We start from the raw sequence: 18,520 nt of genomic DNA, 5'->3' as shown, positions 1-18,520 counted from the left end.
TCCGTTTGCCTCCAGCGGCGGCTGCCAGCTGATGAGAATAGCTCTCGGTCGTCCCTCTCGGCCAATCACAGTCAGATCCTTGGGGGCGGAGCTTGGAGCTGAGACAACAGAGAGATGTTAGAGAGAGAAAGACCAATGTGATCCTGAACACAAGTCACATTAGTCATGAGAATCAAACACACACTGATAATGATGACCACCAGCTCTTTACGCTCTCTGACAACAAAACATCTGTGATTAGATCTTAAAGACTGTACACACACAAACATGTGTATCGTGTCATGAGAGAAGAGAGAGAAACACGTGTACCTGCTTCATATGTGGTGGCGTGTGCTGTCATACTCCATGTGCTGGACTTCCGTCCTTTAGTGACCATCACTGAGAACTCATACATGGTGTTGGGCTTCAGACCCGTGACCGTGTGACTCAGTGCTGTAGTGTCTGCTGACTACACACACACATTGACACACTCTGTTAGTTCATGAGCTGTGAAACTGTGACATCACAGAGCTCTGAATGATGTCACTAATCATGTAGCCATAGATATCAATAACTAGATGCCGCCATGTCATTATACTGAAGAAGTTGGGAAAGATATTAGCTCATTTCTTAATGAGAATATTGAGAGTGGTTTTTCATTAACTTTTAAGGATATTATTTAAGGGATATAATGACTCTGTTTGCTTTATTGTGAATTCAAAAATATATATCTGTACATTTTACTAACATAAGTATAAATTCTCCAATAATGAGCCATTATTTCTGGTCTTATACCTGCACTCTATTTCACATTCTTTAAATAAGAAAGCTATTAACACTTTATATTCTGTAACTGATAAATGATTTCATTTCTTAGCCTCATGTTTATTTTTTCTTCTCTTTCTCTTTACTTTTGTACATTTCATTTTTTTCTATGTTCTATGGTGATGATATGGAACATACTTGCATACATCCTGTATGCACTGTAACTTTGCATATGAAAATTCTTCACTTAATTTATGCTTGTATGTGAACATTTCTTCTTGTTTTTCTTAGGTATAGCTCAATAAAAATAAAAAAAAGAACTAGACGTCGCATTAACATCTGTCGGTCTTCCACCATATTGGAACAGCGCGAGTGAATCTGTTAACACTCAAGATCTAGTCGACTGTGTTTGATTATAAAAACATCATCATTGTTGTTTACAGTCAAACATAATATCTGCTACACACAACACATGACAACAACGAAAGATTATTCCATTTTAAATGGGCTCCAGGCGGACACGTGCCTGGAGCCAGCATCTAGTTATATATATATATCTATGCATGTAGCTATAACATTTTACATTTATTCATTTGGCAGATGCTTTTATCTATAAGCATTGATATGTACACACAGATGCCACATTTGAGCAATCCAGACACATCCAGGGTCCGCCATCTTGGAACAGTCAACATTTCAGTTACGGTCAGCGTTCACATTCTCTGCTGACTTTACATATGTGACAGTGTGTGACTTTGTGTTTTTGTATGTGTATGAACTCAATCTTGTAGGTTTTAATCGTCCTGTTAGCGAATGCGTTTGTCTTGCAGGGTGCTTGTCAATACTATATGTAGGATGGCTTGTGTACAGCAGACCATAGAAACAGCTGTTAAAGTGGCATCTATGTACTGTATGTCTACGGCTCTTACTACCAACACATTTTCTATTAGAGCATCATATATGTTTACTTTAAACCACCCTCACGACACTGTTGAGATTGATAACTGTGATACAGCACTAGAAAGGAATTGCTATGCAGTAAAAGCCCTCTGTCATATTGACCTTATATTTTCCGCTGGTGGAGTGACTGGTCTTCCACTTAACAGAATAGTAGCGGACCTCGGAGATCTTCTGGTTTTTGGGGATGGAGTTATCAGCCCAACTGACCCGCACCGAGTCTGAGGTGAGCGCCACCGCCTGCACACCTACTGGAGGAATCATGGGAGTGGAGGTATCTGGGATGGGGGTAGGGAATTTGTCAAACAGATGGAACAAATCATCGTCTGATGGATCTGAGGGGTCTGCGTCCACACGCATTCACACATGTACATGAGCGATGTTGATGACGCGGTGTCACATGCAGCAGATGAGAGGAGATAAATCAAATGAAGGAGAATGAAGTGAGAGAGGAAACAGGAGACAGAAGAACATTGAGTACACTAGATAGTGTGACACACACAGTTCAAAGTGAAAGTCAGAAACACTAGCGAGTGAATCTCACGTCCCATATTCACCAGTAAATAATCACAAACATCATTTCTAGAACAGGAGTGAAATATGAGCCAGAGATTCACACCGTAAACATTCATCTACAGTCTGACCTGAGCGACAACGGACGCACAACTAACACATAATCTACCTTTTCATCACACACACTCGCACGTACAAACACGTGCACACACACACACACACACACATTATGTATGTTTTATTATCTCCGTGGGGACAGTCCATAGGTGTTATGAGTTGTATACTGCACAAAGTGTATATTTTTTCCTCTAAACCTAAAGATCATACAAAACTTTAAGCATTTTTAGATTTTCAAAAATGATCGTTTTTTTTATAAGCTTTTGTACCCGTGGGGACCTTCATTTTGGTCTCAAAGTGACACGAGTCCCCATCAGTTGGTGTGCGTTCAGGTTTTGGTCCCCACTAACATATAAAAACAAGTCCACACACACACACACACACACATCATCAACATCCAGTGAGAATACTGTTCATGAAAGAGAGTAGCTGTGTCTGAATACGCTCTTTATCTCCTATATAGTGCACTATATCAGTTGTCTGCCATTTTGTAGTGTTGTCCGAATTCTGACTCTTTCCCTACATACGTTTACTACTTTTTACCCACAATGCATTCTGATTTTGAGTGTACACACTCGTTTCCTCACTATTGCCCATATTACAGCGCAAATCAAGCGTCTGATTAGAATCAGCTGGTGAAGAGTGACCGTTAATGCCACAAATGCACGTTTATACTTTTTAAGGCCGTGTTCACACTTGACTTCCTTTTTAAAGCTTCTAGTGTCTGTTTTACATTATAATCCTGTGAAGTAAACCGTGTTTTTAAAAGAAGTCCTGAATGCTTTTTTTTAACTACAGCAGCAGCGTCTTTTTTCATGACATCACAGTGATCAGATGTTACTGTCAAGTGTAATAATTGAAAGGTTTCACATAATGAATTACATCAGAATGAATTGTGTGTGTGTGTATTCATTCGCACAGCAGTAACTGTACAAGCATTTATCAAGATTTACACAAATGTATTTGACAGACACTAAAGCTGTTCATGTTTTCAGTGTGTGTGTGTGTGTGTGTGTGTGTGAACTCAGTGTTTTTAACACAATCCTCTGCAGGAACTCTACAGACAACACATGAATGTGATGTACCTGTCATGGATCTGGTGACGGCGCTTTCATACAGAGGAACTCCTTCACCAGCGTTATTAAAGGCCTTCAAAGAAATGACGTAATGTGAACTGGGCTCTGCAAACAAAACAAAAACAAACACAAAAACATGACAACACGGCAGGAACGCAGTTAAACATCAGATGGTTCATTAGAATAAAAACACACACTTTTCGTACGGTATAAATGTGTTAAATAATGGGACTGAAGGACAGAAATCTGATTATTTTTATCTGATTATTATTATATTAAAGGCAAATCTGCATTAAATCTCTGAAGTGAAAGAAAAAGATCTTTTAAGAGCTTTGGTCTCAGTGAGTCGTCCTCATCACTGCTCCTGGTTCAATATCAGCGCTGCCATGGTTACCTGAGGATCTCATGTGAAACATTGATGAGGACGTGGCCTTATTTCTATCCAGAGCAACAAAAGAGAGACCAAATCACCCGGACTGAAAGACTGCAGTGATGTGAGAAGATGAGAGCGTCACCTCCACTCACCTTCAGCACAGTAAACACAGAACCATCATCAGACATGTTTGAGCGTTTGATCTGTCCATCACTCACGCATGATTCATTAGATATTCATCTCTGCCATGTGTTCTTCTGACTCGTGTCACACAATGTTTTATTTCCTCTACACCACACGTTTAGATTGAACAGAAATATTGTATGACCGTTTACAATGTCAGTTCAAAGTAAATAAAGCACATTAGACTCTCAAATACATCATCATTACTGAGATCAGCGCTGCGTCATCATCTCCTCCTTACCAATCATCTTTTATCAATTACACTTATAACAATAAAAGAACCGCAAGTGAGACAAGGAAACATTTAACATTAATATCGTATAGACTAACACTGATGTCAGAATCCCACACACTCGTCCATCATCTGACTGTACAGTAACATCATCACACTCATGATAAACTTCACCTCGTCAGACTCGAATCATATCTCACACTGACCCAGCAATCGTCTTTATTCACTTTCATTTACACGTCTCCAATCAAATTACACCAGCCCTCATCACACGATATCCTCTCATACTACACATAATGAGAGTGTTGAGGTGAAATCAATGAATTCCTCAGAGACTGATGTCATTAATGTGTGTGTGTGTGTGTGTGTGTCACATGAGGACATGACTCGAAACACACACTTAATCATAGAACATTCATCTACATCAGCTTTGTTAACCTGAGCTATTAAACACACATGTACTCACACACGCACGCACACACACACACACACACACGCACGCACGCACACACGCATGCACGCACACAGGCACTCACTCACACACACACACACAGGTATGTAGATTAGGTTAGCAGTCCCATCAGCCCCTGTGAGTACTGACTGCTGTATGTCACTATAAAGTCTAACAGTTGAGAATAAAGTCAAGATCTCACCTCCACGTGGAGAGAAACAGAGACGTAGAAATATAAGATATATATAGAAATATAAATGAGACCAATCACAATTTAGCATGAAAATATTACAATGACATCACTGCAGCTGAGAGCTGTCATTGGCTGACATACAAGGTTTTGTAAAGGGATGAGAAAAGTATGACAGCTTTGAATGCAGCAGAAACTTGTATGATGAGATAATGTGAGACAGAATATTACGATGTGATAAAAAATGAGATGATCTGAGACAGAATGAGATGATATGAGAGATAATTATACGATATGAGACAAATTGAGATTATGCGAGACAGAATGAGAGGATGCGAGACATAATATGATCATGTTAGACAGAATGAGATGGGACGCAGATTGAGAGGATGCGAGACAGAATGAGATAAAGTGTGACAGAATAAGACCATATGAGACAGAATGAGACGATGTGAGACAGAATGAGCGATACTACACAGACTCACCTAAGTTCTCAATGGAGTAGTAGCGTTGTTTACTGTCCACTCTCACAGTGTCAGCGTACGGGCTCCCCACTCCATAACCAATGATGTAACCCCGCACTAAGATGTTGGGGTTCAGCGGGGGGGTCCAGCTCATGATGATGCTGTTGGGCAGCGGACGCACGTGAAGAGAACTCGGCTGATTGGGAACTTGAGTTTCTGCGACACAAACCAAGACAATCCACATTCTGATGAGAAATAGTCAACGTTATTTACAAGAGAAGTGTGAAGTTCATGCTGCAGAACATGACATCTTTAGACTCTATCAAGTGTCCTAAAGTGTTTTAATGTACTGATCTGTGATCAGGAGGAAGAGAGTGATGTATCAATGATGTGTGTGCTACACTCATGAGGATCATTGTGATGTCCTGTCTGTGTGTACTGTCCTCCGACTCTGTCTCTCATCTCGTCTCGTCTCGTCTCGCCTCACCAAATCTCATCTCATCTCATCTCATCTCATCTCTCTCTCTCTCTCTCTCTCTCTCTCGCTCTCTCTCTCACACTCTCTCTTTCTCTCTCTCTCATCTCACCTCATCTCATCTCATCTCATCTCATCTCTCTCTCCTCTCTCTCTCTCTCTCTCTCTCTCTCTCTCTATCTCATCTCATCTCATCTCTCTCTCAAGATTCAAGATTCAAGATTCAAAGGAGCTTTATTGGCATGATAAAATAAAATTTACATTGCCAAAGCACAAGATTAAATATAAACATGCAGAAATACAGATTAAGATCAAAAATAAGATAGAATAAAATTAAAAGTCTATAAGTAAAAATCTATATATATATACATCTCAATATAAACAGAAAAACAGTTTTAATTAAAGTTCTCAATGAGGGTGATAGTGTCAGTTTGTGTGTGTTGTCCTGTCAGTGTTGTGTTGTGTTGTGCTGGTTGTTCTTTGGTCGTGGCAGGACTTGACATATCTTGCAGCAGGTTTGAGCTTCTTGACTTTTCTCTCTCTCTCTCTCTCTCTCTCTCTCTCTCTCTCTCTCTCTCTCTCTATCTCATCTCATCTCATCTCACCTCACCTCACCTCATCTCAGCTCAGCTCATCTCATCTCATCTCATCTCATCTCATCTCATCTCATCTCATCTCTCTCTCTCTCTCTCTCTCTCTCTCTCGCTCTCTCTCTCACACTCTCTCTCTCTCTCTCTCTCATCTCACCTCATCTCATCTCATCTCATCTCTCTCCCCTCTCTCTCTCTCTCTCTCTCTCTCACACTCTCTCTCTCTCTCTCTCTCTCTCTCTCTCACATCTTGTGTAAATCATTAGTCTTGTGTTCTGTTGGGCTGTTTCAGCAGCTCTCATATGAAGAAGAAGAGTTCATCCCTTCAGGCTGTTATTGGCAAATGAAAGCACTATCCCCTCATCATTCATAAACCTCTCAGAGCTGTGTGAACATCATGTCTTGTTTTTGATCTGCTCAAGCGGATTGGTAGCGTTCAGAAGTCTTCTATTGACAGAGAGTGTGTGAGGTTTTACATTCTCAGATGAAAGGAACAGCAAATGTCAAAGACTTCATCATTCATTATGAAGTGAACAATGCTTTTAGCTTCACACCGTGTGTTGTTCTGTGAGACACACACTTTCTCTTCACCTGCAGACGCATCAGCTCATGATGATGTCAGTGATGTGATCTTGTGATGTACATGTGTGTGTGTTTTTAAGCACATTCACCATCAAGGTCGTTCTCTGGCGTCTCAGCCGTGTACCATTCACTGATGGGTCCGGTGCCGTTAACCGTCATGGCCGCCACCTGGAAGCTGTATTGACTTCCTTTCTCTAACCCTGAACAAGAAGAAAACAACAGAGCCTGAGATGATTTGCATGTGTAATGAGTAAACGCTGGCGGTGGAGAGATAAACGTGAGTTGAACAGATCCAGGAGAATTTCCATCGTGTGCTGAGATGAAGATAACAGAGAGCTGTCAATCATACATCCCCTGAAGTGACGGAATTAACAAAACACGCATGAACGCTAGTGTAAAATGAATCCCAGAATGAGACCGAGAGAGAGATGTATATCAGAGGAATAATGGAAATGAATATCATTCTCAGCTAAATTCATCTGAATGAAGCATAATTGTAATAAATAGATCAGACGTGTGTCTGCCTGCGGGACAGAATATCCAGCGCTGGTGTGTCATGTTGTGCTGTACATGTGTTTTTTGTCTAAAATCATGTGATGATGTTCAGATACACACACAACACAAGACTCATCCACTCAATAGTGTACAGTCAGCAAATGATAGGAACGGCTGCTCGGTCATGTTTCCATCTCTCATATGATGAAAAACAACATTTCTCTTGTTCTCCTGAAATGAGACTTTGATGTATGATGTCAAAACTTCCTCTCCATAAAAAACAACATCAAACATTTATTCAAACTCAATTAGTGTGACAATCATTGTGAAGAGTCAGAGAGAGGTCAGCCAATTACAACACAGCTCATTAACATAAAACGGTTCCCTGACAGCAGAGCCATTGAGAGAGAGTTTGGTCAACGGAAGTCCAAAGTGCTGGAGCGTCCCATGATTCATGGAGCCTTCAGATAGTTCCAGGAAGTTATGATTTCTCTTTAAATGCTTTAATTCTTTCATTTTTTATTCATATATGGCTTTTATATTTAAACAGGTTAAAAGTTTACCTCAGTTGCTCTATTTAATCGCAGCTCCATGAGCTAGTAACTTCCGGGAACTATGGAGAGCCTTCATGAACCGTCCCATTGGACTCAACAAAGTTGATGCAACTCTCTCTCTCAATGGCTCTGCCTAACAGTAAAGATGGTTTATGATGAAGGGTCATGGACTCGCCTGTAAACAGGTACCACAGGTTATTGGGTTCCAGCGCCTCTTGTTCTCCTCGCCGGCCGGTTTTGCGGTGTCGGATCTTATATCCCGTGATGAAGCCGTTCTGAGCGTGTGCAGGCGGCGGCTGCCAGCTCACCTTGATGCTCTGTCACACAAACACATTCACATCACAACTCCTGACAACTGTCTGAAGACACACAAAACCAGTACAACAAACACATACCCAGCTTGAACACATATCTGACAAAAACATTCATTTCTGCTGAAAACCTTCATGATTTCTCACCAACAACTAGACTGATGCAGCGTGTGTATTATTGTTGTTCTTCCTTCCGTCAATTAATCTAATGATAAAGGAGTCACGTCGTGCCCTTAGATTCAACGACTCGCTCATAAAACATAATCGCACGCTCAAAGAACCAAATCACTGCAATGAATCAAAAATCCCATCAGCGCTATTACTAACATCCAACATCACAAATGTGAAGTAAACATGTCAGGGACAGAAGAACAACACTTCAGGAATATATTCCTGTAATATTTTATCATTCAGTGACAGATTTATTATAAGATGTGATATTGTGATTATAGTCTTCATGCTGAATGTTGTGCCAACAGCGAATATTGTCATTGAACAGAGAAGATCAGAATATTGTGATAAACAGCAGCACGCTCGGCCGTGTTAAACCGCTAATGTCCCGGAAAACACATTTTATTGCCTTTCAACACCCATCTTTCCACCCATGACTATTCTGCATGGACGCTCATGAATTATGCAGAGGAAGACATTTAATCGTTCACTAAAGCGCAGAGAGAAATTAATTGATTTGACGGCTCTTCAGTGTGTAAGGCCACCAGATAAACAAAATCTCTGCAGTGACGGGTGGATCTGAACGACACCCAGCGTAATCACACACACACGCCCAAACACACTCTCACACACACACATGCACACTCACTCACACGCGAACACACGCACGCACACACAAACATGGACGCACACACTCGCATGCACACATTGATGCACACACGTGCGCGCACGCACACACACAAACAAACAAACACGCATGGACATGCACCCATGTATGCACACAAACATGCATGCGCACACACAGACACACACACTGGCCTGTGTTCAGGGTGAAATGGATATAAAGTGTGTGTAGGAATGTCATCATATGCTCAGTGACATTGTGTGGTTGACGCCATCTGTGTGCGGGCTGAAGCCACAGAGAGCCAGTTAACATGCAAATAAAGCAATTAAAATTCACACCACACCACTGCCAAACGCTAGCGCATCTCCCCGTGTTGTGCTTTGTCTCTTGTGAGGGCTAACAACAATCCAGCGCCAGATCTCACTGGAGCGTGATGGGTTCAGGTGTGTGTTAACACCTTCCAGCCCCGCACGATGAAGTGCACACATTCGCCGCTGCTGCACATTCTGTGAGCGCTGTAATGCGATGACTGCATTCATTAACATTTGCTGCCACTTGTTCATGGGTTTAGGTGCATAATGTTAATTATAATGTTAATTGATTACAGAGCAGCCGAAAAAACAAGGTTGAGAGAGAGAGAGAGAGAGAGAGAGACAGTGTGTGTGTTATGCAGTATCATTCTGGCTGTGTTACTCTGTTCATTATCTTGTGCAGAACAGAAAATCCACACGGAGCAATGTGCTGCCATGAGGGCCTGAGTGTGTGTCTGCGTGTTTATGTTATTTGTTTGTGCGTGTGTTTGTGTGTGCTTGTACGTGTTTGTGTGCGTTTGTGTGAGTGTTTGTGTGAGTGTTTGTCCATGTGTTTGTGTACGTATGTGATTGTACGTGTTTGTGTGCGTTTGTGTGAGTGCTTGTGCATGTGTTTGTGTGCGTGTGTGTGTATGTGTGTGTGTGTGTGTAAGCTCCAGACAGAAGTGGAGAGCTGGAGTTTGTCTACAGAAGCTTCTTTACACTGAAGGTCTTTAAAGGTTTCTTATGGGAGGCCGATTAGGGTGAAATACATTAAAAAAACTTGTGCATTTACATGGCCAATTAGGGCGAAAAACTTTGAAAACGTGCGCACTTACATGTTTAAATAGGGCAATACAACCGTATACAACGGCTCCTTTTAGAAAAGCATATTTGCTTCAATATTTATGAAACAGAAACATCGGCCTTTATAATGTTGCACAAGAGTGCATTCACGAGTTTTTCAGTGTGACCGGAAGTCTTTTCAGTGTACACGGAAGCGCGGTTGATTAAAAAATTTGTCATAGTTAGCAATAACAGGCTGATAATTACACATAAAAAAGCCAACCGTGACCAATAATAAGAAATACTTCATTGTTTACATTTATTACACGAGTTCGAAGAGACAACAAAGTGTTTTCCGGTAACAACGAAACGACTTCCGGTCACAATGAATATTTGCGCTCTCTCCCTCACAAGTGCATGCGTGCACTACCTTTGTGCAGGTGCAACTGGTTGTGGGACAGCGTCTGTTTCATACAAAACTAAATTAGCTTTTCAAACGGTAGCCAGAGTATTTGAACCGGCACTCTGTGTTAAGCCAGCGGTCCCCGTTACATAAGCAGAAATGTTTCACATGTCAGCGCAAGTATCATTTAAACACGCAAGCGTTTTAATGTATTTCACCCTAATCGGCCTCCCATAGTTTCACATTAAACGTCACTCCAGCACTTTGATTTAAAATCTCAGTGGAAAATCTGAGCGCTCGATACTCTTCAGACTCAAAGTGTTTCAGAGGAACATCCCTCTCTCTCTCTCTCACTCTCTCTCTATCTCTCTATCTCTCTCTTTTTATCTCTCTCTCTCTCTCACTCTCTCTCTATCTCTCTATCTCTCTCTTTCTATCTCTCTCTCTCTCTCTCTCTCTCTCTATCTCTCTATCTCTCTCTTTCTATCTCTCTCTCTCACTCTCTCTCTATCTCTCTATCTCTCTATCTCTCTCTTTCTATCTCTCTCTCTCTCTCACTCTCTCTCTCTCACTCTCTCTCTCTCTATCTCTCTCTTTCTATCTCTCTCTCTCTCTCTCTCTCACTCTCTCTCTATCTCTCTATCTCTCTCTTTCTATCTATCTCTCTCTCACTCTCTCACTCACTCTCACTCACTCACTCACTCACTCACTCACTCACTCACTCACTCACTCACTCACTCACTCACTCACTCACTCACTCACTCACTCACTCACTCACTCTCTCACTCACTCACTCACTCACTCACTCACTCACTCACTCACTCACTCACTCACTCACTCACTCACTCACTCACTCACTCTCTCACTCACTCACTCACTCACTCACTCACTCACTCACTCACTCACTCTCTCTCTCTCTCTCTCTCTCTCTCTCTCTCTCTCTGTCTCTCTCTCTCTCTCTCTCTCTCTCTCTCTCTCACTCACTCACTCACTCACTCTCTCTCTCTCTCTCTCTGTCTCTCTCTCTCTCTCTCTCTCTCTCTCTCTCTCTCTCACTCACTCACTCACTCACTCACTCTCTCTCTCTTTCTATCTATCTCTCTCTCACTCTCTCACTCACTCACTCTCTCTCTCTTTCTATCTATCTATCTCTCTCTCACTCTCTCTCACTCACTCACTCACTCACTCACTCACTCACTCACTCACTCTCTCTTTCTATCTATCTCTCTCTCACTCTCTCACTCTCTCACTCACTCACTCACTCACTCACTCACTCACTTTATTATTCAGTTCACCTGTGAGCTGTAAACGGCACCTCAAGACGTCTTCAACTCACTGATTAAAGAACACAAACCATGGACAGACAAACGACATCATCCAGATCAATATCAGCGTCTGTTCTTCACCTCAACTAAATCTTCAGACTGAATCTCAGGCACGTTGTGTGTGAAGAGCAGGTTAACATGAGCAGAACCTTTTGTTTTCTGTCACGACTCCATTACGTTTGGATGAATCTAGTTTCAACTTCTTCCAGACAAAACAAGATTTTGAAATATCTCTCCCAACGCCCCACTGAATCTGAATGAGCCAAAGAAAAACAAGTTAACGACTCATAAAATCGATAAATATATCAGAGGTTGTCATGGCGATGGCCAGAGACGATGCTGGCACGGATGCAGATGAAGTATCCTGTCGCTTCATGACCTGCCCCTCTGGATGCTTCATTCATTTCTGGAAGCGATCTGTCTGATATCATCCATTAATAACAAGCGGCCGTGCGGCAAATATTGCACAAATAGACAGTTTAATTTTCAAGTGAAAAATGAAAATGTTTCCATGTGAAAATGACCCTGTCCGAGTATGATGCATCACTGCGCCCGCTGGAGCGTCTACTCATCCGTTTCACACAAAAGAGCAAAGCTTTCACAGCAATTCTCACCAAATGCTCAAATGTTTTTATGATTAGAATGTAAAATACTTTAGTGCTAAACACGGTCACTGGAACCATTTGCTTTAAAAACAACACGATTATAAAACAGCAAACATACAGCCGCGCCACAAATTAAAAGAGCATTTCAAAAGCAGTTTTCAGATTTTAAAATTCACTATTTATACTATTTGTGTTTTATTCTGTGTACTACTGACACTATTTCTTTCAAAATTCTCATAAAAATCTCGTTCTATTTGCATGTATTCGCAGAAAATGCAAACTGGAGAAACAGGTGAAAATAACAGAAGAATACAAGTTCAGATTCATTTTAAGAAATACAACTCTCATGTATTTAGTTAAAAAAAAAATGTTTTTATGTGATAAGCATTTTTTAAAAATAAGATTTTTAAGACAGTTTTTATGTGTTTTGTCATGCTGTCAGTCTTTCACAATGCTGTTGGATGACTTCATGTCACTGAGGTTTGAATTTGTTAAAATTCAACACTGGACCAAATACATGCAGAAATGATGATCACATGGACATTTGATATGTTCTCTTCATGTGTCCCACAGCTATATATTCACTATAACATGAAGATCAGTGAAGAAACTGAAATCAAATATGAACAAATGAAAGTAAACAGCTTTTCCTCACAGAAGGTCTGCATTCGAAAAAAAGAGCTAATAAAATATTTCAAATTCGCATTTCATGTCCATTTTTTTGAGTGTTCTCTCATGAGCAGCGAGATCATCTCTGTATTTGTGTAGTGTTTTCTAAGATCTCAGCAGGTTCTCCAGTCTGTTAATGATCAGAATGTCTGATACTCACCCGTGAGTAAACCACCTCCAGTGAGATGTTGTGTGGCGGAGCGCTCGGCACTGTGAAAAACACAACAAACACACACAACATCTGTGAGTGACAACACTGCACTGTCCTATACTAGAATAACACTTTATACTTCATTTATGTCATTTATATCAGTTCATCTGTAGAATCACAATTTAACAGAGCACAACAGTGTTTGTGTGTCTGTGTGTGTGTACGAGAGAGAGTGTGTGTGTGTGTGTGTGTGCGTGCGTGTGTACGAGACAGTCACCCAATGTCATTAGTGTGACACAAGAGGCCGTAATGAAGCAGGAAAATAAGGGGGCACATCTGAAACATTCTGCAGCTCCTCTAATGCAACCTGACATGCAATAATTTCACACAGCCTCTTACAGACACACTAAACGTAATATCACGACACATCCAGCCAATGACAAACGGACACACTGAGAGAGAAACACACACACACACACACACACTGTGGATTGATTGATGCTCAGCAGTGTGACGTGAAGAGAGAAAATCAGCAGAATGAGAGAGAAGATTCAGACAGAGAGCATGATGGGATTGAATGAGTAAAATGAAAGAAGGCAGCCGGTCTGAGCAGCACAGTCAGATGTATATCACTGTGTCACATGATCATAAAATATATCAACTCTATTATCATTCAGTATTCTTCTGCTGAACCCATGCTCTCTCTAAAGCCTGTCCATCTCAACTGTCTGCATGTCTCTCTCTCTCTCTCTCTCTCTCTCTCTCTCTCTCTCTCTCTAAAGCCTGTCCATCTCAACTGTCTGCATGTCTCTCTCCCTCTCTCTCTCTCAAATTCAAATTCAAATGTGCTTTATTGGCATGACAATTGTTACAATGTATTGCCAAAGCATTTATAACATGTACAGTACATCTAGAACAGATGAAAAACAAACAATATACATTAAATCAAACAATACACATCTAAGAAGAAACAAAACCAACAAACGAAACAAAAACATTTTATATGTGTGTGTGTACGTTTGTGAGCGCATCACTGATTGGTCGACTCCTCCCTTTTGTTATGGCAGGCATCAATGTATTGTTCTGCTAGTAAAATACAATCCTGTTTCTCTCCTAATAAATATTGGAGTTGTGTATTGTTGTCTAATTTCCTGAAGTCGGGGCAATTGATTTCAAATTTGGGATAGAATCTCTCTCTCTCTCTAAAGCCTGTCCATCTCAACTGTCTGCATGTCTCTCTCTCTCTCTCTCTCTCCTTCTCTCTCTCTCTCTCTCTCTCTCTCTCTGCTCTCTCCCTCTCTCTCTCTCTCTCTCTCTCTCTGCTCTCTCCCTCTCTCTCTCTCTCTCTCTCTCCCTCTCTCTCTCTGCTCTCTCCCTCTCTCTCTCTCTCTCTCTCTCTCTCTTTCTCTCTCTCTCTAAAGCCTGTCCATCTCAACTGTCTGCATGTCTCTCTCCCTCTCTCTCTCTCTCTCTCTCTCTCTGCTCTCTCCCTCTCTCTCTCTCTCTCTCTCTCTCTCTCTCCCTCTCTCTCTCTCTCTCTCTCTCTCTCTCTCTCTCTCTCTGCTCTCTCCCTCTCTCTCTCTCTCTCTCTCTCTGCTCTCTCCCTCTCTCTCTCTCTCTCTCTCTCTCTCCCTCTCTCTCTCTCTCTCTAAAGCCTGTCCATCTCAACTGTCTGCATGTCTCTCTCTCTCTCTCTCTCTCCTTCTCTCTCTCTCTCTCTCTCTCTCTCTCTGCTCTCTCCCTCTCTCTCTCTCTCTCAAGATTCAAGATTCAAGATTCAAAGGAGCTTTATTGGCATGATAAAAGAAAATTTACATTGCCAAAGCACAAGATTAAATATAAACATGCAGAAATACAGATTAAGATAAAAAATAAGATAGAATAAAATTAAAAGTCTATAAGTAAAAATCTATATATATATACATCTCAATATAAACAGAAAAACAGTTTTAATTAAAGTTCTCAATAAGGGTGACAGTGTCAGTTTGTGTGTGTTGTCCTGTCAGTGTTGTGTTGTGTTGTGCTGGTTGTTCTTTGGTCGTGGCAGGACTTGATATATCTTGCAGCCAGGTTTGAGCTTCTTGACTTTTCTCCCAGTATGTATGAGATCTTGTCCTTTTGTTGAAACTGGTCAAAGTCTTTGTGTAAGTTTGTAAACTGGGGGAAGAATGTTTCTCTGATGTGTGTGTAGTTGGGACAGGAGAGGAGAAAGTGCAGCTCTGTTTCCACTTGATTGTGTGTGCAGTGTGGACACAGTCGCTCTTCTCTCGGTGTCCATGTGTGTCTGTGTCTGCCCGTCTCTACAGTGAGCTGGTGATCACTGAGTCTGTACATGCTCAACACTTTTCTTAGTTTAGGGTCTGATACGCTTGTGAGGTATTCTGACACTTTATATTCTCTCTTTAGTGACAGATAGCATTCCACTTTACTTTGCTGAGCTGTTGCTTCTGTCCAGTGTTGGAGATATTTCTCTTTTTGTCTTTTCATCATTTGGTTTAGTCTGGCTGGGGTTTGGGGTTGACTTGGGCATGTTTGGGGTTGTAGAGTTAGTTGTGAGATCAGTTGGATGAAGGGGTTTCTCTCTGGGCTCAGCTCTTGATGACTTAAGGCTTTGTGATGGAGTGTGTCTGTGTCGCTGTTCTTAAGGTGTGTGTAGAATTTTAAAGCTCTTTTTTGTATTTTAATGATTAGAGGATACAGTCCTAATTCTGCTCTGCAGGCGTTGTTTGGAGTTTTTCTCTGTACCCGTAGAATGTTTTTACACATTTCTGTTTGCAGAATCTCTATTGGGTGTTTGTCCCATCTGCTGAACTCTTGGTTGGCGAGAGGACCCCAAACCTCACTTCCATACAGCGCGATTGGTTCTATAATTGATTGTATTATTTTCAACCAGATTACGGTTGGGATGTCAATTTTGATATTCTTTTTTATGGCGTAAAAGGCTCTTCGTGCCTTGTCTCTCAGGTCGTTCACAGCCTTGTTTAAGTTTCCGGTGTTACTAATGTTTATACCAAGATATGTGTAGTTCTTGGTGTGTTCTAGGGGCACGTTGTTTAGTTTGAAACGCTGATGTTGATTTTGGCTACTGGGCTTTTTTTGGAATATCATGACTCGAGTCTTCTTAAGGTTAACCGATAGGGCCCATGTTTGGCAGAAAGTGTGCAGGGTGTCCAGATGTTGCTGTAGACCTTCTTTTGTGGGTGACAGCAGCACCAGATCGTCTGCAAACAGGAGACATTTCACTTCGGTGTCTTGTAAGGTCGGGCCGGGTGCTGGTGACTGTTCTAGAGCTCCAGCTAATTCATTCATGTAAATGTTAAATAGTGTAGGACTTAGACTACAGCCCTGTCTCACTCCACGACTCTGGGAGAGAAAGTCTGTGTGCTTGTTGCCAATTTTAACTGCAAATGTGTTATTGGTGTACATTGATTTGATGATGTCGTAGGTTTTTCCTCCGATGCCGCATTGAATCAACTGAAGAAAAAGTCCCTCATGCCAGATTGAGTCAAAAGCTTTTTTGAAGTCTCTCTCTCTCTGCTCTCTCTCTCTCTCTCTCTCTCTCTCTCTCCCTCTCTCTCTCTGCTCTCTCCCTCTCTCTCTCTCTCTCTCTCTCTCTTTCAAGATTCAAGATTCAAAGGAGCTTTATTGGCATGATAAAAGAAAATTTACATTGCCAAAGCACAAGATTAAATATAAACATGCAGAAATACAGATTAAGATCAAAAATAAAATAGAATTAAATTAAAAGTCTATAAGTAAAAATCTATATATATACACATCTCAATATAAACAGAAAAACAGTTTTAATTAAAGTTCTCAATAAGGGTGACAGTGTCAGTTTGTGTGTGTTGTCCTGTCAGTGTTGTGTTGTGTTGTGCTGCTTGTTCTTTGGTCGTGGCAGGACTTGACATATCTTGCAGCCAGGTTTGAGCTTCTTGACTTCTTTCTCTCTCTCTCTAAAGCCTGTCCATCTCAACTGTCTGCATGTCTCTCTCCCTCTCTCTCTCTCTCTCTCTCTCTCTGCTCTCTCCCTCTCTCTCTCTCTCTCTCTCTCTCTCTCTCCCTCTCTCTCTCTGCTCTCTCCCTCTCTCTCTCTCTCTCTCTCTCTCTCTTTCTCTCTCTCTCTAAAGCCTGTCCATCTCAACTGTCTGCATGTCTCTCTCTCTCTCTCTCTCTCTCTCTCTCTAAAGCCTGTCCATCTCAACTGTCTGCATGTCTCTCTCCCTCTCAAGATTCAAGATTCAAGATTCAAGATTCAAGATTCAAAGGAGCTTTATTGGCATGATAAAATAAAATGTACATTGCCAAAGCACAAGATTAAATATAAACATGCAGAAATACAGATTAAGATCAAAAATAAGATAGAATAAAATTAAAAGTCTATAAGTAAAAATCTATATATATATACATCTCAATATAAACAGAAAAAGAGTTTTAATTAAAGTTCTCAATGAGGGTGACAGTGTCAGTTTGTGTGTGTTGTCCTGTCAGTGTTGTGTTGTGTTGTGCTGGTTGTTCTTTGGTCGTGGCAGGACTTGACATATCTTGCAGCAGGTTTGAGCTTCTTGACTTTTCTCCCAGTATGTATGAGATCTTGTCCTTTTGTTGAAACTGGTCAAAGTCTTTGTGTAAGTTTGTAAACTGGGGGAAGAATGTTTCTCTGATGTGTGTGTAGTTGGGACAGGAGAGGAGAAAGTGCAGCTCTGTTTCCACTTGATTGTGTGTGCAGTGTGGACACAGTCGCTCTTCTCTCGGTGTCCATGTGTGTCTGTGTCTGCCCGTCTCTACAGTGAGCTGGTGATCACTGAGTCTGTACATGCTCAACACTTTTCTTAGTTTAGGGTCTGATACGCTTGTGAGGTATTCTGACACTTTATATTCTCTCTTTAGTGACAGATAGCATTCCAGTTTACTTTGCTGAGCTGTTACTTCTGTCCAGTGTTGGAGATATTTCTCTTTTTGTCTTTTCATCATTTGGTTTAGTCTGGCTGGGGTTTGGGGTTGACTTGGGCATGTTTGGGGTTGTAGAGTTAGTTGTGAGATCAGTTGGATGAAGGGGTTTCTCTCTGGGCTCAGCTCTTGATGACTTAAGGCTTTGTGATGGAGTGTGTCTGTGTCGCTGTTCTTAAGGTGTGTGTAGAATTTTAAAGCTCTTTTTTGTATTTTAATGATTAGAGGATACAGTCCT

General features: G+C 41.3%; 1 protein-coding gene across 2 annotated transcripts in view; it reads right to left on the bottom strand.

Moving 5' to 3' along the window:
* The window catches only part of dcc (DCC netrin 1 receptor), a 192,328-nt gene that overhangs the window by 35,168 nt on the left and 138,640 nt on the right, over window positions 1–18,520 (bottom strand). Inside the window, exons 12-19 of one of the 2 annotated variants that reach the window (XM_056745762.1) lie at window positions 13,342–13,391; window positions 8,172–8,313; window positions 7,037–7,147; window positions 5,322–5,516; window positions 3,417–3,512; window positions 1,807–2,045; window positions 310–448; window positions 1–98 (exon numbers count right to left, since the gene is read on the bottom strand). The exon at window positions 1–98 is cut by the window's left edge and continues 10 nt beyond it. In XM_056745762.1, coding sequence (XP_056601740.1) covers window positions 1–98; window positions 310–448; window positions 1,807–2,045; window positions 3,417–3,512; window positions 5,322–5,516; window positions 7,037–7,147; window positions 8,172–8,313; window positions 13,342–13,391 — 1,070 coding nt within the window. The remainder of the gene's footprint in view (window positions 99–309; window positions 449–1,806; window positions 2,046–3,416; window positions 3,513–5,321; window positions 5,517–7,036; window positions 7,148–8,171; window positions 8,314–13,341; window positions 13,392–18,520) is intronic. The other variant, XM_056745763.1, reaches the window with a different exon arrangement.

The sequence above is a fragment of the Triplophysa dalaica genome, chromosome 4 (assembly GCF_015846415.1).
Source record: "Triplophysa dalaica isolate WHDGS20190420 chromosome 4, ASM1584641v1, whole genome shotgun sequence".
NCBI lineage: Eukaryota > Metazoa > Chordata > Actinopteri > Cypriniformes > Nemacheilidae > Triplophysa > Triplophysa dalaica.
This window is presented reverse-complemented; position numbering and strand designations above follow the sequence as displayed.